Source organism: Acipenser ruthenus, chromosome 58, assembly GCF_902713425.1.
Source record: "Acipenser ruthenus chromosome 58, fAciRut3.2 maternal haplotype, whole genome shotgun sequence".
NCBI lineage: Eukaryota > Metazoa > Chordata > Actinopteri > Acipenseriformes > Acipenseridae > Acipenser > Acipenser ruthenus.
The window spans coordinates 2,984,127-3,009,782 of NC_081246.1; the positions used below are offsets into that span (position 1 = coordinate 2,984,127).

The following is a 25,656-nucleotide window of genomic DNA, read 5'->3' on the forward strand; positions in this document are numbered from 1 at the left end:
AATCATTATCCTAACCCTCTGCAATATGGTTTGTTAAAGTCTCTATGGGACTATAGGTTTATTTAATTTACAAGACACAGTTTACTCCATATGAGACATCACTTTATCAGGAGTACAGCCATTTAAGTTTATTACTTAGACTGGTTAAAGTTAACCAATACAGACTAATACTTTCTTATAGTTCCTAGAATACCAATTTAAATCTTAACTAGTCTACGTGGGATTTACAAACACAGACCAGTGCTTTCTTATAGTCTGGAGAATGAATTAAACTGGTGTAATATTTGGACAGTGGAGTAGAGTTATTAACAGCACTCATAATAAGCACTTTAAAGGTGTCTGAAGAGAACATTTTAACCAAGACCTCTCCAATAAAATTGAATAGTAAGTTATTTAAATAGTTGGACTGACCAAGCAATACCATCAAAAAGATCAACCTTACCTTACCTTGAAATAATCCCTGGTTCTGATTCCTCTGAAAGTCTTGTTCATTGCAGTCGGGGTTCATGTTTCTGAGAGGTTGTTTAATGTCTGCATCTGCAGCGTTCATGCATTCTCGCACTGCTTTCAACAGACTCGTGTAGCAGAATCCTCTTAGTTATTTATTTATTTATTTATTTATTTATTTATTTAATGGAGAATTACCTTTAATATAAAATCAGCACTTCTGGCGTGATAAAGAAAGAAAACAACAGACCCGTTTTTACTTTTGCAAGGTGTAACTTTCTTAAATCAAACAGAAAAAAAGGACACTTGTTTCAGGACTCAATGCAGGTTAACAGTTTCACCCAACCTACACACTTTACACAGCGTGTAATGCAATGCTTTACTATCAGCAGCGCCTTCACTCGTGTCACTCACTCTCCAACACCATAAACAAAGCTAACGTTTCAGGTCCCTGTGACGAAATAAAAGCGTCACTAGCAGGCGTGCCTGACTGGAATACTCGGATATTATTGGCTGCGGAAACACTCTGGAAAACCCAGCTTGGGAGACTGATTGGCTGGCCTCCCTATCGAAGCAAGGGCGGGATCGCGTTGAGAAGAGGACGTTATGAAACTGGATGCTAGAGTCCGCCATGTTGGCTCCGACTGCGTTGTGTTTTTATAATGCAATGTCCTGTTTGGAGCCGCAATGGCGCCAGATTCGTCTCTCGGCTTTGCGCGGAGTGTGCCCTGCGAGCTTTGTATCCCGTTGCTCGTGTGTGGGTCATTGTGTTACAGACAGATTAGAGTGCGGTTTTGTGTTTGTTTTTAAATGTAAATGGTTTTAGTTTACATGAAACGGAAAGCTTGAGATCGACTAAATAAACAACAACAACAGCTTACGCCGACTGCAGAGAGAGAGAGAGAGAGAGAGAGGTAAACACAACTGAAATGTAAATTAATTCACGTTGATGTTTTTGACGTACTGCAGAATACTTCAGTACAGTGCACTACATATCGGTTTCAAAACGCAATTTGAAAACTGAACTGCACCACAATGAAGTTTTAATTGTATTTACATGTGTAGTTACAGGAGAGCTTTTTGGTGCGGTTGTCCCATATGTATTAAATGTGTAGGAGGATGAGGTTCAAACGTAATTTTAGATTTCAACAAACAAAATCCGAAGTAGATTGTTACGTTTTTTAGCTATCTCTAATAGTTTTGCATCAGCCAGCATTTTAGGATTGAGATAACATGCAAAAAATAAAAAATAACACACACACACACACACACACACACACACACACACACACACACACACACATATATATATATATATATATATATATATATATATATATATATATATATATATATATGTAACATATTTACGATATTTTATTTAGCATCACGTAATCAAAGAAACTACACAATGATAACATAAAAGTATACCTGAAGCCATAACAGTAGTACAGAATTTCATGTTAGATTTTGAAATGTCACATTTTTCAATTTGTTAGATTTTCATAAAGTACTTGGAAAACTACAAAGCGGTATTTAATGAAATATGTTAACGTTACATTATTCGGCAGGTTTCATTAGACTTTATATGAAGCAAAAATTAATTCATTATATATTATTATTTATTTCTTAGCATATGCCCTTATCCAGGGCGACTTACTTAATTGTTACAAGATATCACATTATTTTTACATACAATTAGCCATTTATACAGCTGGGTTTGTACTGGAGCAATCTAGGTAAAGTACCTTGCTCAAGGGTACAGCAGCAGTGTTCCCCCACCTGGGATTGAACCCACGACCCTCCGGTCAAGAGTCCAGAGCCCTAACCACTACTCCACACTGCTCCACGGGTGATGCTAAACTTTTGGACACAGCTGTATGGTTAGGTGGGGCTATTCAACCTCGTTGATATGTTCCATAATAACTTCTCATGCATATTAAAGGTTTATCTAATGTAACAAACGTTACATAATAGAAGAATCCCTGTGTTTTGGGGGTGGAATAGCCTTGCATGCCTTTTGCAAGTTACTTCAGTCTGTTGCAGGTCACAGAGGAATTCATATTACAAAGGTGCAGCAGATATCAAGAACATTTCAAATATTGGATTAATATAATATAGTTTTCAAAAGTGTGAGTTCTACAGAAATTCAAATAAAAGTACTTTATATGCATTCTTAAGTGACCAACTAAAAGTCTTGTCTCCTTTTCTTCAGTGAGAACGGATCAGCCTCACTCAAAGGAAGTTTCTGAGATGGAAGCAGCTCACATCAGCCCAGAGCTTCCTATTCGATGGGTTGTTTCTGCAGACAGGACTGTTGAGATCAAGGAGGAAGTGACTGAGCTGGGGTGTGACCAGGCCAATGAGCGGATCCTGCAGGAGGAAACGCCACCTTCTAGCATCACTGAGAGAGGTGAGTGAAACTGGAATGCAGATCTATAGAGGGGGGCTTTATTGAAAGAGGGGAAGAAAGCCTGTGGAATACACTGCGTTAGGGAAATGTATTTCTGTTTGGCTTCTACACTGGACTTCAGCAGGATGCTATTTACAGTTCAGTTTGTTTACATTCCCCTACAATAATTTTAGTGCCCCCTTCTTTAAAACCTGCTTGTTACAACACCATGTCACTATATAACAATAGTACTGATGACCTAATTTACATGGAAACAGCATTTCTGCCACAGAACACAAGACTCGACACAGCCAGGACAGCACAGGACACAAGACTCACTGACCTGTGCTGTCCTGACTGTGCTGAGTCTTGTGTCCTGTGCTGTCCTGACTGTGCTGAGTCTTGTGTCCTGTGCTGTCCTGACTGTGCTGAGTCTTGTGTCCTGTGCTGTCCTGGCTGTGCTGAGTCTTGTGTCCTGTGCTGTCCTGACTGTGCTGAGTCTTGTGTCCTGTGCTGTCCTGGCTGTGCTAAGTCTTGTGTCCTGTGCTGTCCTGACTGTGCTGAGTCTTGTATCCTGTGCTGTCCTGGCTGTGCTGAGTTTTGTGTCCTGTGCTGTCCTGCCTGTGCTGAGTCTTGTGTCCTGTGCTGTCCTGGCTGTGCTGAGTCTTGTGTCCTGGCTGTGCTGAGTTTTGTGTCCTGTGCTGTCCTGGCTGTGCTAAGTCTTGTGTCCTGTGCTGTCCTGACGGTGCTGAGTCTTGTATCCTGTGCTGTCCTGGCTGTGCTGAGTTTTGTGTCCTGTGCTGTCCTGCCTGTGCTGAGTCTTGTGTCCTGTGCTGTCCTGGCTGTGCTGAGTTTTGTGTCCTGTGCTGTCCTGACTGTGCTAAGTCTTGTGTCCTGTGCTGTCCTGACTGTGCTGAGTCTTGTGTCCTGTGCTGTCCTGGCTGTGCTGAGTCTTGTGTCCTGTGCTGTCCTGGCTGTGCTGAGTCTTGTGTCCTGTGCTGTCCTGGCTGTGCTGAGTCTTGTGTCCTGTGCTGTCCTGGCTGTGCTGAGTCTTGTGTCCTGTGCTGTCCTGGCTGTGCTGAGTCTTGTGTCCTGTGCTGTCCTGGCTGTGCTGAGTCTTGTGTCCTGTGGCAGTGCCCTGGCTCTCTCGTGAGTGTCTGGTGTAGGTTCTGCATACTTTGCCAGAGTCCTTATTAAAATCCAGATCTTAAAACATCATTTTATTACCATAACTGAATTACATTTTCTTTAAATTAGGCAATTGATAGATGAAACAATTATTTGCCAGTTTGCATTAAAGCATTGATTATGTCGTTATACACTGATCATAGTGCTAGTTGATGAGATTCTGGGATCAATAAGCTACTAACAACCAAACAAGCAAGATGGGCTGAATGGCCTCATCTCGTTTGGAAACTTTCTTATGTTCTTAGTACGGTAGATAGCGAATGCCAGCATGTTGCTGGGATACAAACCTTTTGGCCTTTATATTCACATTGGACAAGTCACACCCGTTACAAATGTTGTATTTATAGTTTCCTGATTTCAAAAATGAAAGCTACACAATTATTTTAAAAAGGTAAGAATATGATACAATGTTTGGTAATTTTTTGAGGAAAGGAAAGGGAAAAGTTTATTGAATTTTGTGTAGATGCCCTGAAAAGTGAACAGTACACAAGCATACCTGTTTGTTTTGTGTAATCATTTTAAAAGATTAGTTTCTTGAAGTATTTGTTTCAACGCAGGTTATGTTTTGATTACATGTCAGATAAATACACTGTGTTTCGTAGTTAAATTAGCCTATCCGGCTTTGTGAGAATAATGAATGCTTTGCTTTTGACATGAAATGTTAAATGTAATGTGAATTAACAAGGACATTTCATATTGAAATGACTTCTGTTAAAATAGTATTGATTTTTGTTATTGTTATTAAAGTGTTAGATGTGGTGTGGTGCGGACACATGCATGTTCTTTTCAGTTAAATTCGAGCCCTTTTTAAATCAGTTGTCCTCATTTGAATGTAAGGTGTGTCTTGCTGTTTAACTTACGTACACAACAGCTTTTTTAGTTATTGGATCTTCTGATAGAAATACAAATGTTTGTTCTTTATTTTGAAAATAAAATGTCAATGCATCGATTGTTGACGATAATGTGTATGTGATAATTGATTGAGAAATTAGTTTGCAGATTGCAATTAATCATTGCTTGTCCTTTTTTTGTTGCTACAATAATAACAAAGCAGCTATAAACAGTAATAACATTTGAAATTAAAGTGGGAAACATTAAATGCAATACTGAAAAGCAAACGTATGAGAAAGTGAAAATGCAGTGTTTAGAAATACAAAATTGGGAAACGTGACAAATAAATTAAAATGCTGAATTTAAAGTATATTATACAGCATGATAGCACCATTATAGGTTAGTGTGGCTGGCAGAGCCTTGTTTCAACTCAGTTTTAAGGGGTGTGTTTTTACGGCCGTTTCAAACTGGATCGGGGTGGCATTTCATATGCTCCGTGTCTGTGTGACGGATGCTTTTTCTGTTTCATGAAAATCTGTGCGGAAGTTTTTAAGTTACAGAACCGTGAAAAAATTAGTTTTGATAAATTAGTCAGAGGTTTTTTTTTGCGCTAAAATAACGTCCGTGTGTTTAAACACCATATCTGGCAGGCGGATAGTACTCATTTACTAGGGGAGCCTTTTTTGGAACCGAAAAAATTGATCAAGTATTTAGCGTTATTTTAATCTGAAGCAAAAACACATTGGAAATGTGAAAAAACGCCAAGTTATCAAAAGTGCCCAGCCATTTAAAGTGGAGATATCAAAAACACAAGCCAAGGTTGCCCCAATTGTTTCTTCTAACTTGTATCAAAATCAGAAGCTAAGTACAACAATTGGGGCAACCTTGTAAAAGTGGTGGGCGGCAAGGTTGCCCACATTGTTTCTACTGACTTGGCTTGTGTTTTTCAGGCACAATAAAAGTGGATCGAATGTATGAAAAACACAAGCCAAGTTAGTAGAAACAACAACCTGGACCCCCACTGCTTGTACAGTTGTGCCTATTTGCTTGGTGCTGGCCAAGGTTGCCCCATTTCAAATGTGCTTTTATTTCAGATGATAACACACAAGACAGCCTCTCGGCCAGCCTTGTAGCATTCCAGTCGTTCTGCAGTATTGTCCTTGTGATGGCTTTGGTACACTCACCCATATGGTAATGGATACATTTCGTACTTGATAGGGAACGTTAGGTTATTACCTGGTTAACCCTGGTTCCCTGAAATGGAAATGTAACCATTAACCTTCAAGGTCGTTGCGTCCATGATTGCAGCAGGCTTGATGGAAAAATTATACTGTTATCTGTGAGGGCAGTCCTTATAAGCCATCTTGGGTGGGCAAGACTGCATCACAGGCACTGCATGCAGCTTTGATATTCTATTAGTTCAGGGTCTTCAAGAGGTAAACACCCATGCGTTTTTATTTTTTTTAATTTAAGGAATGCATGGTAACCGCCAGTGCCTCTTGCATTAGATGCCGTGTTGCAATGAGCTCACCAGGTTAGAATGCTAAAACTAAGGAAACGTGTTCTTTGTGGTCAGTAGGAGGCGGTCAGCACTAATGTTTGAGGTGTGTACCACAACATGCATCATATGTGAAATAAAAAAAAAATGTGTTCTATTTTTCAGGTACAGATATGAAGTGTCCTGAGGTGGAACCTGTCCCCATTAAAGAAGAGACTCCAGAAGATTTAGAGCCTGTCCACATTAAGAAAGAAGTCACAGCTCTGGAACCTGTCCACATGAACGAGGATAGTCCTGTACTAGAATCAGTTTATATTCAAAGAGTTATTCTCAATCCGAAAACCTTAAACAACTTGCAGGGTTCACGTAATGAATGTGAAGAGAGCTTCTCTCAATTACAAAGTCTTAAAATACACCAGCAAAATCACACAGGGGATAAACCACACCACTGTAATGAATGTGGAAAGAGCTTCACTCATTTGGGAAACTATAAGAGACATCAGCGAGTTCACACAGGAGAGAAACCTCACCACTGCACTGAATGTGGAAAGAGCTTCAATGATTTAGGAAACCTTAAACAACACCAACGAATTCACACAGGGGAGAAACCACACCACTGTAATGAATGTGGAAAGAGTTTTTCTGAATTAGGAAGTCTGAAAAAACACCAGCGAGTTCACACAGGAGAGAAACCATACCAGTGTAATGAATGCGGGAAAAGCTTCACTCAATCAGGAAAAGTTAAACAACACCATCGAGTTCACACAGGAGAGAAACCATACCAGTGCAATGAATGTGGAAAGTGCTTTACTGAATTAGGAAGTCTTAAAACACACCAACGAATTCACACAGGAGAGAAACCACACCAGTGTAGTGAATGTGGGAAGCGCTTTAATGAATTAGGAAGTCTTAAAACACACCAACGAATTCACACAGGAGAGAAACCATACCACTGTAATGAATGCAAGAAGAGCTTCAGTCAATTAGGAAAACTTAAACAACACCAGCGAGTTCACACAGGAGAGAAACCATACCAGTGTAATAAATGCAGGAAGCATTTTGCTGTGTTAGGAAGCCTTAAAAGGCACCAGCGAGTTCACACAGGAGAGAAACCGTACCACTGTAATGAATGTGGGAAGCTCTTTGCTTTATTAGGAAGCCTTAAAGCACACCAGCAAATTCACACAGGAGAGAAACCGTACCAGTGTAATCTATGTGGGAAGAGCTTCGCTCGATTAGGAAAACTTAAACAACACAAGCGAGTTCACACAGGAGAGAAACCACATCACTGTAATAAATGTGGGAAGGGCTTCACTCAATTAGGAAATCTTAAAAGACACCAGCAAGCTCACACAAGAGAGAAACCACAATGAATTCTGAAATCTTCAAAGACACCAACAATCACACAAGAGAAAATCCACAGCATTGTAATGCATGTGAGAAGAGCTTCTCTCGATTAGACACGACTTAAATCGCACCAGCAAAGTCACAGAGTGAAACTTACTGGGGTTTTTTTGGTAATATCATTTTAATGAGACAAGCTAAAATATGATATAAATTAGCTTTGGAGACCACAAAATTATTTTCTTTAGGTGAGAATTGGAAATTGAAGACATGGAGATAAATTAAACTCTCAGCAAGTGATCTACATATTTTAACTAAGCATACTAACATGGTATCTGAATATGCTAGTGCTTAAATTCAGACCCTTGTTACAGCCTGTAAAAAGGGGCGGTGGGTATCCACTGACAGATGGGAGAGACACAGGAATTGACTTTGCAACGCTGCACAGTTTTTGATCAACTTGCACCTCGTCCATTCATTACAAAATCATTTTTACTAATGCAATGCCAGCAGCTTGTTCATCTCTACTAAATACATAACAGATAAAAAAAAGTCTAGTATATTCAGCCCCCCCCCCCCCCATCCAAGTACTCTTTTGTAATTTGTAAATATTCTACAGTAGGTTTTAATACTGGCAATATCATGTTGCAAAAAATGAAAAGTAAAATTGTGTGCCATTAATAGGAGGCTGTGTGGTCCAGTGGTTAAAGAAACGGGCTGGGTTGAAATCCCACCTCAGCCACTTTGTGTGACCCTGAGCAAGTCACTTCACCACCTTGTGCTCCGTCTTTTGGGTGAGACGTAATTGTAAGTGACTCTGCAGCTGATGCATAGTTCACACACCCTAGTCTCTGTAAGTCGCCTTGGATAAAGGCGTCTGCTAAATAAACTAATAATAAAAAATTAATAATACATTTGCATAAACCACCACAACCTACCAGTTGTCTTTATCAAGTCAATATTATTAATTCTCAAGGTTTCTGCTTCCTAGGGACAATGAAGAATGAACTGGTGTTGGAGCTTTCCTTTCTTCATGGGGTTGTATCTGGGAGGAAGGTACCTGGTGTAGTAACATAGGCCTTTAAATATCCTGTCAAGACAAATGAACATGGCTTTATGAAACTAACCTGTCATTGGGACAAGCTGGTCCACAATATTGTGCGCTGTTTGTGAGAAACTGGAACGTTTTAGGGAGTTTGTGTCTCAAGGATGCATGGCCTTGAGGTTACAACGGTTTTCAGTTGATTATAAAGGATAGCATGGTATGAAGTAGCAATTCTTATGTGAAAGTAATACTTGATGGGACATGTGAGGCAATAAGACCTGTGGTGAGCAGGGGTATTGGTGTAATTATGTTTAGCAGCAGAGAGGAGCAGCAACTGGCTGTGGTTGAGACAGAAAGATTCTGGCTGGGGATCTCAAGCACAATAGAAAGAAAGAAACGCTGATGTACAGGTAAGTAAGCTGGGCTGAGTTGAGTGGGGGACAGAGGGGGGTGATGCTGGGACGCCAGAATCACCGTCAAGCCCTCTTGAGGTGTCGTGGGCTAGTCGACGAAACACTGAGGATGGAAGGTGCCCACTTGAAAACCCCAGATATACCCTACTTAGCTCAATCCAGACGGTTGTCATGCTGATGCGCTGGGGAGGCTGCACTGTGGTTGATCCCCGGAGCCAGCATCGCAGCCGTTGTGTGTGCTGATGCGCCAGGGAGGCAAAATAATCTGATCCCTGGAGCCAGCATTACACTTCAGCCATTAACACCAGACAGAAGGATATCTACATCATCATATGGAAGGAAACGTAAATGGATGGAGACACAGATGGATCACATTAGTTTACTGTAAAGCTACGTCTTAGTTGGTGCTTATCTTGGCGAGAGCCGAGTTCAAATCAGCATGAAGTTTTAACATCTACTCTCGTGTAATGGAAATCTTAATGAAAAAGTAATAGAAAGTTATTTCTTTTCCATCACCCTTCGTCTGGAAGCTGCAGTGCTGCGGACTCTCATTTGTTCCTTCTAGGACTTCATCTCTGCTGCTTGTTTGATATTCAGGCACTGGATCCCATAACGGTTACCAGTCTGTTTGTGAAATTGAATACAGATACAAAGGGGGGGAAGTTATCATACCTGTTAATTCTTATAAGGAATCTTACAGCAAGATTTTTAATTAATAAATATATCAGAAGATTTGGTGACAGCCCTCACATTGTACAGAATATTGGAAACATCTTTGCACACTTCAGTTAAGTTTCTTGGCCAAAACTGAAGACCATCAATTAAAGTAGAAGGCAGATACTGAAATTGAAGAAGGGAACTATGAAAAAGACCTAGGAGTTTATGTTGACTCAGAAATGTCTTCTTCTAGAAGACGCCGGTGTAAATAAAGACCAGGCAGGAACACCAGCAGTTGAAGAGAGGACGAAACAGGCAAGCACGGCTGAGGAAGACAGCCCGCCTCAAACAAGAATTAAAATAAATTATTACGTACCCGAGGGGACGTGTGTAGATATACGGGGAACCAGTGTATAGAGAACAGCCAGGCATAGGACGGAGACCCAAGCTGACCGGCATAGTGGCAGTGGGGCACTAAGCAGCACTTTTGTTTTATAGTTTTATTACTGTGTTTTGTTTTCCCTTTTCATTTTGCCTTTGGTTTTTATTATTATTATTGAGCACCTGTGATTGCGCCTGTGTATACCTGTGTTGGTAACCCTTTGGTCCTGATTACCATTGCCGGTATACAGGCCACAGACAACAGCACCCTCTGCGGGCTAAAATAAATAAATAAAACTAGGCACCTGTGCGGTGTTCTCAAATACCAGCTTCTGTCTCCCGTGTCAGTGAATACCCCCACCCTTCCACAAACATGTATTTGGGAAAGGTCAAAAAAGCACAGATGCCTAGCTGCCAAATCAGTGGAGAGAAATGCATCTAAAAATTGCGATCAGTCAAAAAGACCACTCCGGTATTTCTAGTGTTAAAGGGTATTAATGCCCCTCCCCTAGTCATTCTGCATTTGTAAAAGTGTCGTTACTGTAACAGTTCCGTCATTACCGATAAAAATAAGTTGTCACAGTAATAACTGTTACGGTAATGACAATTTTAAGCATTTTTATGAATTGGTAAAAATATGAAGCCTACACATTCTGACTTTACCTAACTTTGAACATATAAATCATGAAATAATTCTAACCTATAATCATGTGTTTAGTAAAACATATTATCATAACAGAATAGGATGTTACAGCAATGACGTAATAATAAACCCGATCAATGATTTTCAGACACTTGAAGTGTGGCCACGTTAGAAATGATACAATCTCTTTTCATGATCACTAATCAAATAAATATTTTCACTAGAGGGCAATGATGTTACGGTAATGACATTGAAAACTAATGGCTTTTTATTCAAAAATAGAAAACATTTAAAAATAATAGTTCAACATTATAATAGGAAACGACATTGCTTTTTAAAAACATGTTTTAAAAGGATTCCATAAAATACATTTGTTTTGATGAGAAAGTAAAATCACCCTTAAAGGTTAATATTGCATACAAATAATTATGCATATTTGTTAAATTTTGATGGAGAGAGAGAGAGAGAGAGAGAGGGAGAGAGAGAGAGAGAGAGAGTAATTAACTATATTTTGTGTTTTTTTTTACTGTGAAGGTTATGTATTTAATCATGTAAAGCATCCAGAGATGATAAAGAACAAACGTATCAACATTAAGATTAAATAAACATACAAAACGCAAGAAAAAATACAAGGGTGGCAATTTCTGGGAAGGTGGCACATTTTGGCAATTATATCTGCCACAAATTACTGGCAGGGAGGCATATTGTGGCAGTACACCGGCGACAAAAATTGTCCCGTGAAACTAAAACAGTCCAATCCATTAATAAAACAAACAAAATACAATAACGCGCACATTCGCAGCACGAGCAAGAGCTTTTGGACTACAAAGATCATTGAGCTCCCGCAGTACAAAGCAGAGAAGACGAAACTGGCGCCATTTCGAAACCGCAATAAGACATTACAAAGTAAAACACAACGCAGTCAGAGCCAACATGGAGAACACTGGTATCCAGTTTCATAACCGCCTCTTCTCATCGTGATGCAGACATGCTTCGACAGGGAGGTCAGCCAATCACTTTCACAAGCTGAGTTCAGAGACTTTCTGCAGCCAATAATATGCGAAGATTACAACCAGACACGCCCACTGCTGTTGACGCTTTTATTTCGTTCCAGGAAATTGAAGCGTTGGTTTGTTTATGCTGGAGAGATAGAGGTGGCTGCAGACAGAGCTGACAGCACAACAGTGTATTACCTGCTGTTTAAAGGATTTAGGTTGAGTACAACTGTTTCCTAATGAGTTATGTTTATTTTTGTTCGTTTATTACCTGTATTGAGTTCTGAAACAAAGAGTCCCTTTTTCTGTTTTATTTAAGAACTCAGACAGACTGGAGCGCAAAAGTTACTCCTTGGAAAAGTAAAACGAGTCTGCTGTTTGTTTTCTTTCATTATCGCTCCAGAAGAAGTGTTGATTTTATATGAATGGGAATTCTTAAACAAATAATACATTAAAATCAAACAGGATTCCGCTACTCGAGTCTCAAGCTAACAGTCAGTGAAGATGGACGTCAGCGTCTCCGTGTCGTTCTTTCAAGACGAGCTCGCCTCTACCATCGAGCACGCAGTGAAAGCGGCTGTAGACACCGTCTTGTGCCAAATCACAAAAGTTGTCGGCGGCAAATTCACTGAATTCCAAATGGAAATGGCTGGAAAGCAGAAAGAGAATGAAAGTCTGAAGCTGAGATTGGAAATATCAGAGAGCGAGTTGAAAGCAGTGCGGGAATGCATGAACGCTGCAGATGCAGACATTAAACAACCTCTCAGAAACATGAACCCCGACTGCAATGAACAAGACTTTCAGAGGAGTGAGAACCAGGGATTATTTCAAGGTAAGGTTGATCTTTTTGGTCCGTCCAACTCTTTAAATAACTTTTTAGTCAATTTTATTGGTGATGTCTTGGTTAGAATTTCTCTTTTAAGACACTTTTTAAAGTGCCTTTATGGGTGATAACTCCACTCTATTGTCCTAATAGTATACCAGTCTAATTAATTCTCCGTACTATAAGAAAGTACGCGTTTATGTTTGTAAGTCTCACCTAGACTAATTGGGTCAATTGCAACGAACTTGCAGCGTTAATACGGAGCTGCGTAGTAGCTAGTATGGTGCTATCTCGGGATCACCCCCAGCTGTGTAATAAGTTAGTACCAATTGCATCGAAAAAACAAGCAGAACAAAGTTGGAGACTATCTGATCACCAGCTTTAGTACGGTACTAAGGATCAAGCACTGTTGTTGTTGTTACCAAACAGGAACTGAAGGGGGCTCTGAATCATTCTTTCATTCATTCATTACACTATGTAACACAATTTTTGTTCCTGGGTAGTAAGTGTTATTTCCTAATTGCTTATGCCTCAAAAGTATATAAAATGGCTATTATTCCCCACAAACTTTGCTTTTGTGACCAGGACTGTGATATTTTGAAATTTACCTATTTCCAATGAGAACTTTTCGTTCACATAAAGTCAGAAAAAAACAACATATGAATCCAAATTAACATGTATTTATATTAAAGCAATACAAAAATGACTACAAAAGATTTAGAAGCGAGTAGTTTTTCGAGATTTACGATTATACTGTAAATCACTTTCACGAATCAGCCCCCAAATGTAGTCTCCCATCATGTTCTTGTTATACTGTCCTTGGTAGCGGCGTTCAAAGTCCAGTATATCCTGGTGGAAGCGCTCGCCTTGCTCCTCCGAGTACGCTCCCATGTTCTCCTTGAATTTATCAAGATGAGCATCAAGGATATGGACTTTGTGGGACATCCTACAGCCCACTGTGCCGTAGTTCTTCACCAGAGTCTCAACCAGCTACACATAGTTTTCGGCCTTGTGATTGCCCAGGAAGCCCCGAACCACTGCGACAAAGCTGTTCCAAGCCGCTTTCTCCTTACTAGTGAGCTTCTTGGGGAATTCATTGCACTCCAGGATCTTCTTTATCTGTGGTCCGACGAAGACACCGGCTTTGACCTTTGCCTCAGACAGCTTAGGGAAGAAGTCTTGAAGGTACTTGAAGGCTGCCGACTCCTTATCTAGAGCTCTGACAAATTGTTTCATAAGGCCTAATTTGATGTGCAGTGGTGGCATCAGCACCTTCCGGGAGTCCACCAGTGGCTCCCACTTGACGTTGTTCCTCCCCACAGAGAACTCGGTCCTCTGTGGCCAGTCCCGCCTGTGGTAGTGCGCCTTGGTGTCCCTGCTGTCCCAAAGGCAAAGATAGCAGGGAAACTTGGTGAAACCGCCTTGGAGACCCATCAGGAATGCCACCATTTTGAAGTCTCCTATGACCTTGATGCCATCTCCGAAAAATGCAGATATGTATCCACTTAGGCAGCTGGAACTAAACTGAACTGGTGGGCTTAAGGCCCCTGTATTTATACTACTATTTATATTACTGGAAAGTTCTAGAAGTTACTCCAAGTTTACTCAGCACTGAATCTATCTGGAATGTTCTGGAAAATAGGTAAATTTCAAAATATCACTGTCCTGGTCACAAAAGTGAAGTTTGTGGGGAATAATAGCCATTTTCTATACTTTTGAGGCATAAGCAATTAGGAAATAACACTTACTACCCAGGAACCAAAAAAAAAAAAAAATTGTTACACGGTGTTATCAGAACCACTTCATCCTTTTATGGGGAGCCAGACCGGGCTCAAGGCGTGATGGCTCTGAATCAGAACATTTGAAATATTTGTAACAGTAATGTATGAATTTTACGATATTATGAGCTAATAATCATTTTTACAATGTTACAAATAGGCCGACATTTATTCATAAATATTAATTTGTCTCTAACATATATATATATATATATATATATATATATATATATATATATATATATATATATATATATATAATATGCATGGTTAAATACTCCATATCAGGGCACACGGACTGCCTGTAAAATACTCAACCAAGTGCAACGCCATGAAATAAACTAGCAAAGCTGGTTTAATTTTGAATTCTGTTTTTCATTACAACATTAGCTTTATACATGATACAGACAGCTGCAGCTCGTGCGGTGCGGCCCAGGCTGTTTTAAAGGGAGTAAAGGATAACTAACCGTGGTCAACACACACGGGCTGTTTCGACACCGTTCTCATTGGACCACAAGTACAAAACAGGCAAGGGATGGTATTCTGAAGAAGAATCATAGATAATCACTTCTAAAAACACCCTGAGAAGAGCACTGTTTATTTTATTTTCCAATGTGCCCCCAGATCCTACTATGTAAAGTAACACTTAACTCACATTCTACCCACTGTGTCCCTACTCCTCAATATCCCTGCTCGCCCCTAAGAACCACCCGTGTCGAGTCCCCTCAAATTAAAGGGAATGAAAAGACTTGCTGCCCCCCCCCCCAAAAAAAAATAAATAAATAAATAAATACGTCTCTCAAATGTGAAAGCTACTATCGCACACTACAGGCTCTACATGCATGACTGTAATGCTGCCAACATCTTCCTTCCTTCATTATTAGGTGTTAACAGTATTGTAGTCGTAATGTAATTTTATTTTACTGTTACAATATCCGTACAGGCAGCAGATGCTTCAAATATAGTGACGACATATATATGTGTGTATTATATGCACACATTATTATTTAAGCAAAATTAAACTGCCAGTACATTCTGGGACTTTCACATGTCTTCCACTATTCCACTTAGTACGATACTAAAATTCTTTGGCCATAGCAAGAGTTAGACTAAGTTAGCCCCGTACTTAGTATCCTCTAGAGGGCAGCAGCAGTTATTTTTGGGTTCGTTGCAATTGAGACCTTTTTTAGTACGCAGCTGGGGACTAACTTCAGCCGCCAAGTTCGTTGCAATTGGGATTTAACTTGCGCACTAGTTTAATACGGAGCTGTGTACTAACCACGGGGTCATCCCCAGTTAGTACGCTGCTTTCAGTTCAGTGCAATTGACCCATTAAGATTTAAATGCGTATTCTACAAACTACAAGAAAGTACTTGTCTATATTGGTAAACCTTGCCCAGTCTAAATTAAGAGACTTGAATGGCTGTCATTCTGGTAAAGTGATATATTGTATTGAGTAAACTGTGGCTAGTAAATAACCGATGGTGGTGGAGACAACACACTGCAACAATACTCTTGTATTTTTAAACACGGCAATACCTGTGTGTTTATTTGTCAAACACTGCACTTTGTGCCTTAAGGTGTGATACTTTTTTCACTAGTTATCCTGTGCATTTATCATGTTTTAATATGCTGTACCATACCTCACTGCTTCAATGTGCAGCATTAAGTTTGCAATGCATTTCTCTATGGTAACGTTTATAAGAGCTGTACGAACCTTTACTGTAATTGGGGTTCAGTAAATATTCATTCAGCAGAGGTGAGCAGCACTGCAGATGAAACGTGATTGTATTTCTTTTGCATGCATGTTTGTTTTAAATCCACGATAACAATAAGCTAATTTGATTGGCATACAATACGTGTAATACATAAAAAAAATAAAATAAAATAAAAATGGATGGTTTTCCACTAGCAAGATACCCGACCTGAGCTGAGCCGACCCGTACCGTGAAACTCCGAAGCAGGCTGTGGGTGGGGTTATTGCATTTCATCATCACACTCGAGCGTCATTCTAAGAAAAAGTGAGAAGAAATGGCTGACTTGATGTAGACAAGAGGAAAGTGAAGGCTTGGGATGCAAGCACTGGAGTCAAGCATTTGAAACGAGAAAATGTATTCACAAACTGCAGATATAAATATTTAAAGCAGTCTGTACGTCTTCACTGTTGAAAGTTGTGTCTTCCCTTTTCACACATGTACATGCACAGTGCTTGCTTTCTACCTGTGTATGTTACTGTAAACTCCTGGTTGTGATCCTTGTATACACACAGCGCCTGCTAATTTATTTTTTAAACAAAGTGGGCTTGCGCACACTTAGATTTTATTTCTTGAAACTTTTCACACAATGCGGTCTACCCACGTAGTCTTTTGAAAACGAATATTTTCTCCAAAACTAAACATGGCTAAAAAAAGAAAAATACTTCGAGTGCCGTTGAACATATTTTTTATTTCCTGCAAACTGTAGATGAAAGAGAGGTTTATCTGTTTTTCAGTCTTTTTTTCTGAGCTTTCTGATAACCCATTTTATGGACACTGTAGAGGTGTGCGCTGTGACCTTTCAACTCTGGTTTCTTTGTTTATTTTTTTTAAAGGGGCCCTGCTGTAGAAGGCTACTCAAACAACCATTCACAAACGTCTCGTTCTTTATCATTGAAGACAAAATATATATACGGTTTCATTTTGAACACGGTAATAAAAACAATTCTTAAATCTAAAAACAATTGACAATTTGATGTTTTCGTTGTGTGTATGTATAACATTAAAACACTAACATGTCCTTTAAAAAAAACCTTAACATATTGTAGATTTAAAAACAACACATAATCCATAGCTCTTGCTGAATGTGGTAAAATCATCCAACCCACGCTGATTTCTTTTTAAATTTTTGTGCATACCGGCACCTTTTTTAAACCACTTTAAACACTGCGTAATGCATCATACACTTTAGACTCAGCACGTTCGTTATGTGTGATGCCTCTCAGTTCGGCTTGCCTCTCTCTAGTGTAAAAACAACTCGAGCTATATTATTATTATTATTATTATTATTATTATTATTATTATTATTATTATTATTTATTTCTTATCCAGGGCGACTTACAATTGTTACAAGATATCACATTATCTTTTACATACAATTACCCATTTATACAGTTGGGTTTTTACTGGAGCAATATAGGTAAAGTACCTTGCTCAAGGGTACAGCAGCAGTGTCCCCCACCTGGGATTGAACCCACGGGATGCAGTTACGGGTGGTGGCATTAAGGAAGCTCACTGACGCTTCGCTTCCCCAAACTGAGCGGGGGGTGAGGAGGTGTCAGAGTTTAAAAAAAAAAAAAATTACTTAACCATTTTACTTAAGTAATATCCTTAAACACTGTTGTGCCGTTAAGCTAACAACATTTAATAAAGGCACAGAGTGTTTGGGTTTTTGCTTTTGAATCCCCAGGGTATGGTGATAAGAGTATCGAAATAAAAAAAAGACTGCATGATGATTTGTTAAAAATTGTAATAACCAGCAATCTGGACTCCTACTTAACTTAAACTTCCAGAAACTATTGTTGTGGTCTCTGACACTGCCATCCCAATTGTTTGAACTGTTGGAGGAGGGGGTTGAGCTAGACAGGGATCTGGATGTTGACCCCTAATGTTAAAATTTACGTGAACCCCTGACTATATTACAACTTAATTTCCACTCGACTGTATTGAGAAGTGGTCATACAAATTCCTGTACAATTTGTATAAAAAGGTAAAACATTTTAACATTGCACATGAAAATAAATCACATGATGAATGCATGATTAGTCAAATATTCATACATTTATTCGTTTTATTTTAATAATTGTACCATGAAAAACAGTAATATACAGTTCCCGGCATTTAGTCCTGGAGTCAATTTACCTTACCACCCTCTGTAAACAATTTAAAAACAACGACATACCGGGTATATACAGAATATTTTTGTAAATGAAAAGTATAAAGGTCAGTTGAAAAGACAATGCTTTTAAAATTCCAGTCTAACACACAGAGATAATTTAGAGGGGTTTGCTTTGATACAATTCCTGATCAAGGCAAATAACACAGAAGGTTGACAGGAGTTGTGTATTTTATGCTCTGCGCTATTTTCATCTGTTTTATTTTTTTTAACCTTTGTTAGATTTGTGGCAATAACTCTAACTGTAAGGGTTACAGTTACATGTCATACAGGAAATGGATGTGCACACACTAGACTTCCATAAAAAAGTGAAGTAGTCTGAAACTCACCCTGTTCTATACAGATAACAAAAACCACAGAAAAAGAGAGATGTGGTTTGTTAAAATATTTTAGCATGGCCAACTCAGATCTGACAGTGTGCAATGAAACTTCAACATGTAGGGAACACGGACATCTTTTTTTTTTTTAACAAATTGGATAATAGAGGAATTATAGTAATATATCCAGAAGGGACCAAAAGCAAACAAACAAATGATTAATTGAAAACGTGCAAAAAGAAAACAAATGCAGTCCCGGAGACCCTGATCACGTGGCACACGATGGCGCTGTCCACTGTGTTCACTGTGGCTTGAATGACCAGCATGGTGGCGACCATGGCAGCATAACCCTAACAGCTCTTGTCTTGAGCATCTGATCCACAAACACGAAAAACAAATATATATTTATCAGAAAATAGGCCCTTGTGCCTTCGATGTCGCCATTTCTCTTATTTTGTAAAGATTTTGTGTTAACGTTTGTTTACTGCACCAAAGGTGTAGGTCTGCCTTACAGCGCTGCAGTAACAAAACACTCGCATTCACAGCTATCTCCTTACATGGTCCTTTACCGGAAATACACAAGTAGGACCTTATTTAACATTGGGTGGATGCTAAAGAGTTAACAACACAAAAATATAAAACATGTGGGTGGGGTGAAATGTATTTTTTTTTTATTTTCTTGTATTTTTTTTTTTTTTTATAAATGTATTTCAGCTTCAATGTGGGGCATTGATCACCCCTCTACCTTGGATCCAACCTCATTCCCAGATCAGGGTAAAGTAACTTGACCCACTAGTTCAAAAATAAATAAATACATTAAAAAAATCACCTCAAATTGTTCCACCTGAATGACCCAATTACATCTCTCAGTATAATACTGACAAGGGCTGGCTTTGTAGAGGAACCTGGCTGGTAAGTGAGTTATAATTTTGTACAATTTTCTTTCACACAGATCCCACAGAGAGCCATGCTGTGCCTAAATCTGAAGCACAGGAGGGTCCAAGGATAGAAGCAGTTTACCCACAAGAGGAGTCCTTTGATCGGGAGTGGTGTGCAAGTCTAAAGCAGATTACAGAGCTGACATTTGTTAAAGATGAAGAGGTCCCTCGACTGGAATGTGTTCCTATTAAAGAGGAATTCTTAGAACAGGATTGTGTCCCCATCTCAGAGGAAGTTCCTACTGAAAACAATGTCTGTACACTTGAGGAGAACAAGAAGCTGGGATCCAGCCTGGGTGATGATTGTCCACCTGAATGTGAACTGGGATTTAGAGGTAATCGCGCTGACTATTCATGTTCCAGAAATGAGTTACTAAATGTGTGCTGAAGATCAACATTTTTGGTAATTCCAGCTCAATTTATCCTAACCACTATGTCAACGGCCTGCAAGTTGCAACATAACTGTCCTTGCTGCTGTGACATCTGCTAGCTGTGCACCCACTGTTATCCCTGCTTTGAATTCTATTAAATTTTTGCATGTCCCTGTTTCTGGTAGACTGTGTGCAGTTGTGCTGCTCCCACAGCTTTATAGTGTTGCTGGGATCACATGTCTCATCAATGGGTGATGCCAAATCCAGTCGGGTTGTAAGTGTCACCAGAAGAAACATTTCAATACAGCACTTGCATGTAAACCTTATACTTTCATTCCTCAAAGCGATATTAAGTGGGGTGGAAATCAGTGACTGGTACATGTGAGTGATATTAACCGGACTGTGTTAATAATCAAAGGGATATTCTCAAGCATTTCTCCTTATTCACACCCATCATATTCTTCATGGCAAATTTAAATGTGGTAATAATAAAAGGAGGCTGGTATTAACAGGAGTGATATTGAATGGGTTTGACTGTATTCTCATCAGAGTTCACTCTATTGTGTTCATGGTTATGAGGGGAAGCCTTGCAGAAGAGCTAATGTGTAAGAATGCTCTACAATAACCTTTGTCTCCTCTCTTTTTTTCTCTAGCTGCTAAAGTGAATCTCTCAGGAAGGACTCTGTTTCTCTGTGCTGATTGTGGGAAGAGCTTCAGTCGTTTCTCACAGCTTAAAATCCACCAGCGCGTTCACACAGGAGATAAACCTTATCACTGCAATGAGTGTGGGAGGAGTTTCACACAGTTACAAAATCTTAAAAGACACCAGCGTCTTCATACAGGAGAGAAGCCTTATCACTGCACTGAGTGTGGGAAGAGATTCACACAGTTAGGACATCTTCAGTCACACCAGCGCATTCACACAAGAGAGAAACCTTATCACTGTGCTAAATGTGGGAAGAGTTTTGCATATTTAATTTCCTTGAAAAACCACCAGCGGACTCACAAAAAATAAATCTAATCAATGCAGTGAATGTCTGAAGAGTTTCAGTCACTTATCAAACCTTAAAAGACACCATGAAATTCACAGAATAGTGAAGCCCTATCCCTGCACTGAATGTAGGAAGATGTTCGGTCAGTTACAGGGTCTTGAAGGACACGAGAAAATTCACAGAATTTCAGCCACTTGAGGACAACTAAACACCAGGAGTACAGTTCACTAAAATACAAAAATATTTACTGAAAACAAAATGATAAACTTGCTTGATAAATAGTGTTATGTGACATTAGTAAGCTATGAAATCTATGAGTCCCTTAGTTTGAACATGTCGCGATTATTATATGTAACTCCCCACTAGTGACCAAGTCTAGCTCTTTCAAGTCAGTGCTAAGTTTTGGTCAGTTCTTAACTTCACACCTCAAACAATACTTTTGTTGTCCAGCTCCAGGAACCTACTACACTACGAAACCCTCTCTATACTGTTTGGGATTAACATCCCCTAAACTAACGTACTACTGTTGCTCCCGAAGTCCCGGCCTCCCAGCAACTCCGGGTCACTGTGACGGTCTTGGCTGGGCCAAGCCTTCACAGGCACCATCTTGCAGTTGAAGGGTTCCGTATTAATTAATCCTGTGGAGCGCACGCTGTCCTTGATATCAACAAAGCACCCCTCTGTGTAGCATGGCGGTGCAGTCGCCTTGAGCTGTGGTGCAGATGCCTGTGCACAGCCTCCCCGGGCACGCCCCCCAGCCAATCAGCACCTCTTGATTAGCTCAGCACCGGGCAAGCCTACCTGCTCAACTGGTTGCCTAGCAACACATCTTCTCTTCTGCGTCCCAGCTGCACACATCCACGCAAGAAATAGCGACAGGACTCTCCCTGTCACAGCTCCCTTTTGGAATTTTTATTCAAATAATTAATTTTGTTTTAAGTATTTTATTTTAGATAACATCTAGAGGACACCATCTTAAACTGTAGTGGACAACTCATTGGACACATCATCCACATATTCTGCTTTACAAAATAGTTGAAATAATTACTCCAGAAATAGTCCCTTCACATGTTGTGTTTCCCTTGCATGAAGTGAATCCAAAATAAACAGAAAAAAACTTCTTGAAAGACCTTGTGCACATGATATACCCTCCTTTTTAAACACAGGAAAGTCTGTGTTGCACTGTAGTTGTTCTCAGGATGTGTTGCCTGATCCTTTTCATGCATTTGTATTAAAGTGCTGCAAGAGAAACTCTAAATAACCAGATTAATAAATATAACAAGGAGCTGAATTTAGTGTGCTGGAGGTGTTGTTGAGATAGATTATATATATATATATATATATATATATATATATATATATATATGGGGTTTTTTACATACTCTATCCTGATTGGTCAAAACAGGTCACATGGGGGAGTAAATATTACAGCGTATTCCCTTGGATTGAAACTTTCTTTCACTAACGGGCGAATCACTTGTAGATATTCATACGCACCAGAATTTTGGAAAAAAAACGGTAGCCATATTTAAATTTATTTACATGACTAAGCACATTTAATGTATAATTTTGAAAAAAACAGTAGCCATATTTAAATTTGCAATAAAGATGACTGATGAGGTTTGTCAAATTTGATCTTTTGGGAAACCAAACTCGATGAGATTTTGGGTGAGTCTGAATCAGACAGCAACACTTATTCAAGTGGCGAAAAAAAAAGTAATGCTGCTAGGCATTGAACTTACCGAAGCACAGCTTCTGGACATAGAAAAAGAAAAGGAAACACTGAAGTCCACTGCCTGGGCATCGGGTGTCCTTTTTATGCCACTGTCTGAGTATTTCAAAATGCAAACATCTTTGTTACCACTGGAAACGGTACTGCAAATCTAACATGGATACCTCCTGTCACTACTCCCGGACCACAAAAGGACGATTTAAAAAAAAAATAATAATAATTGTTTTTGTCTTGGAAAAGTCTGCTGTACAATATTAAATGCTGCCTGCAAACCCCCCTGTACTGCTTGTGCTGAGAATCCTGCCGTATACAAAAGATATACATGTACATTAGTATTACCCATGTCAGATCTCAGGTCATTTACATAGAGGATAAAAAGGATTGGTCCAAGGAATGAACCCCTGAGGTACACCCCCCCCCCCTACATAGAGGCTGAAGTGTGGAAATAATCTCATCAGATCGTATTGCTTGTGTTCGATTGCTTAGCTAATCCTTGAACCAATCCACAGCCCTCTCACTAAATCCTAAACCTGATGTTTTACACAGAATTGTATGATGAACAGAATCAAAGTAATCCAGCAACAAAACACCTATGAATTTACCAGTATCCAGAGCATGTGATATATCATTAAACACCTTGAGAACTGCAGTTTGTGTGCTGTGTTTCGAATGGAATCCAGGCTGGTGAGCTGCTATGATATTATTCTGTTTTAAGAATCTTTAGCTGTTGTTTACTAAACTCTCAAATACTTTTGCAAAAACTGGAAGTACAAATATAGGTCTGTAACTGTTGAAGTTTGAATGGTCACCGTTCAAATAGGGACAACATGTGCAAATTTCCAAATTGATGGGATTGTATTTGAAATAAGAGATTATATAGATCGGCTCATGGTTGTGCAATAATCCATGCTGCTACCTTTAAAAATATGGCTCCAGTCCGTCTGGGCCAGCTGATTTTTTTCTGATCTAGACACAGTAATAGTTTAAGTACCTTGTATGCTTTAATAGTACGAAAATAAAAGGCTGTAAGCTTTTGCTGTCTTTGTTCAGCTAAATTAGAATCAATGTCTGATTGATCCTTGGTTTTAACAGAACCGGACGACATCTGTATAATAGATTCATCAAATGCCAAACCAGCCCTAATAAAATGTTTGTTAAAACAATCAGCAATGTGTTGTCTCTTGGCATAAGTGCACTCATTAAAAGTCACCTATTGGGGCAAAGCTGATGAGACATCTGTACCTTGATTGCATTTCACAAGTTTCTAAAACGTATGTGGGTCGTTCACATGATTAGTAGTAATTCAGGTAATAATTAGGTTTTGTTTTTGTATTAAATGTGTACATTTATTCCTAAAAGCACAACATCGTTGCCTGTCATGCTCTGTCTTTGTTTATTTCAGTAGTAAACCAGGGACAGCCAACAAAAAAGTTCCAAGCAAAGTGGATATCTAGAACTGCTGAAATTACAGGCTAGTCTATACGAGCCAAGGAAGACAGAAAACGTTGCTTGTTGAAATTCTTGAACATTCTGTTATAGATACATTTAGATTTAAGTTTAGAAATACGAGCATCTCGAATACATCATATTATGATCGCTAAAAGCATTACAAATGTACCAGCCCAGTTGTATTTATGAGCAGTATTTGTAAAACACAAATTAATTACAGAAGACTTAACTGGGACGAGTTGGAATGTCTATCAGCTGGGTTAGACCCAAAGCCAGGCTTAAGTGTTTTAAAGCATTAGATGTAGCAGAAAGCCAGTCATAATTAAAATCACCCATGAGTACCAGTTCACTGGTGCCTAAAAAAGTTGAGAGTCTTGAGATAATGTCAACCTACTATAACAACCTAGTAGAAGCAAAGTCTGTGTGTGTGGCAAGTATAAGTGCAAACCAATGCTTCCATAGCCCTTTACAACAGTCTATTAGCTTAAACTCAACTTGGAAACATAAATTGCTACTCCCCCACCCTTGGATGCCTTGTTAGCTCGAAAGAGCTTATCATTTTGAACTGTCACAAACAGGGATACATTTCTTAACCAAGTTACTGTCAATACTGCAAAATTAAGATTAAGATGCTTCAGCCATGATTTAAACAAATCTAATTTGGGTAATAAACGTTAATTGTTAACATAGACAAGCCCGAAGCCACGACACTCAGATGGTAAAAATAAACAACCAGGATCAGATGGAGGCCTAGCAAATTTAAATGGGGTAATAATAAAAGGAGGCTGGTATTAACAGGAGTGATATTAAGCGGGTTTAACTGTTTTCTTATCAGAGTTCATTCTATTGTGTTCATGGTTATGAGGGGAAGCCCTGCAGAAGAGCCAAAGTGTTAGCATGCTGTACAATAACCTTTGTCTCTTCTCTTTTTTTTCTCTAGCTGCTAAAGAGAATCTCTCAGGAAGGACTCTATTTCTCTGTGCTGATTGTGGGAAGAGCTTCAGTCGTTTCTCACAGCTTAAAATCCACCAGCGTGTTCACACAGGAGATAAACCTTATCACTGCAATGAGTGTGGGAAGGAGTTTCACTCAGTTACAAAATCTAAAAAGACACCAGCGTCTTCACTCAGGAGAGAAGCCTTATCACTGCACTGAGTGTGGGAAGAGATTCACACAATTAGGACATCTTCAGTCACACCAGCGCATTCACACAGGAGAGAAACATGACAAATGTAGGACTTACATTGAAGACAGTCCCAGGCAATTCCTCCTTCCTCCTTCCAGACATCCAGACTATGTGGTGCAGGTAAGAAATCAAATATCCAGAGAGCACAGAATCACTATTTTTATCCTTATGTGTGTCACTGAGATATATTCAAGTCCTAGTTTACACTTATAATTAGGGCTTGTTGAAGGATTATTTTTAAAAGGGTGTGACAGGGTGCTCATGTCGCGTGTGTGGGTAGCCGCTGCTTAGGCAATACAGAGGGAC

At 39.4% G+C, this 25,656-nt stretch overlaps 3 protein-coding genes across 5 annotated transcripts in view; 2 read left to right on the top strand and 1 right to left on the bottom strand.

Annotated features, from left to right (window-relative positions):
* The window catches only part of LOC117971126 (zinc finger protein 300-like), a 199,828-nt gene that overhangs the window by 58,109 nt on the left and 116,063 nt on the right, over positions 1 to 25,656 (bottom strand). The window lies entirely within an intron of this gene.
* LOC117971033 (zinc finger protein 883-like) lies at positions 1,151 to 8,863 on the top strand. Of its 2 annotated transcripts, none has more exons than XM_059018050.1 (3): positions 1,151 to 1,361; positions 2,663 to 2,860; positions 6,522 to 8,863. In XM_059018050.1, exons 2-3 carry the CDS (start codon positions 2,701 to 2,703, stop codon positions 7,727 to 7,729), a joined length of 1,368 nt encoding a protein of 455 aa, XP_058874033.1. In that variant the 5' UTR covers positions 1,151 to 1,361; positions 2,663 to 2,700; the 3' UTR covers positions 7,730 to 8,863. The 2 variants fall into 2 exon arrangements, with proteins under 2 accessions (XP_058874033.1, XP_058874034.1); XM_059018051.1 differs by having other exon boundaries at positions 2,667 to 2,860.
* Positions 11,814 to 25,511, top strand: LOC117971034 (zinc finger protein 239-like). 2 transcript variants are annotated; one of them, XM_059018125.1, is made up of 3 exons: positions 11,814 to 12,666; positions 19,635 to 19,955; positions 25,105 to 25,511. In XM_059018125.1, exons 1-3 carry the CDS (start codon positions 12,339 to 12,341, stop codon positions 25,317 to 25,319), a joined length of 864 nt encoding a protein of 287 aa, XP_058874108.1. In that variant the 5' UTR covers positions 11,814 to 12,338; the 3' UTR covers positions 25,320 to 25,511. The 2 variants fall into 2 exon arrangements, with proteins under 2 accessions (XP_058874108.1, XP_058874107.1); XM_059018124.1 differs by lacking the exon at positions 25,105 to 25,511 and adding an exon at positions 20,645 to 23,952 and having other exon boundaries at positions 11,821 to 12,666.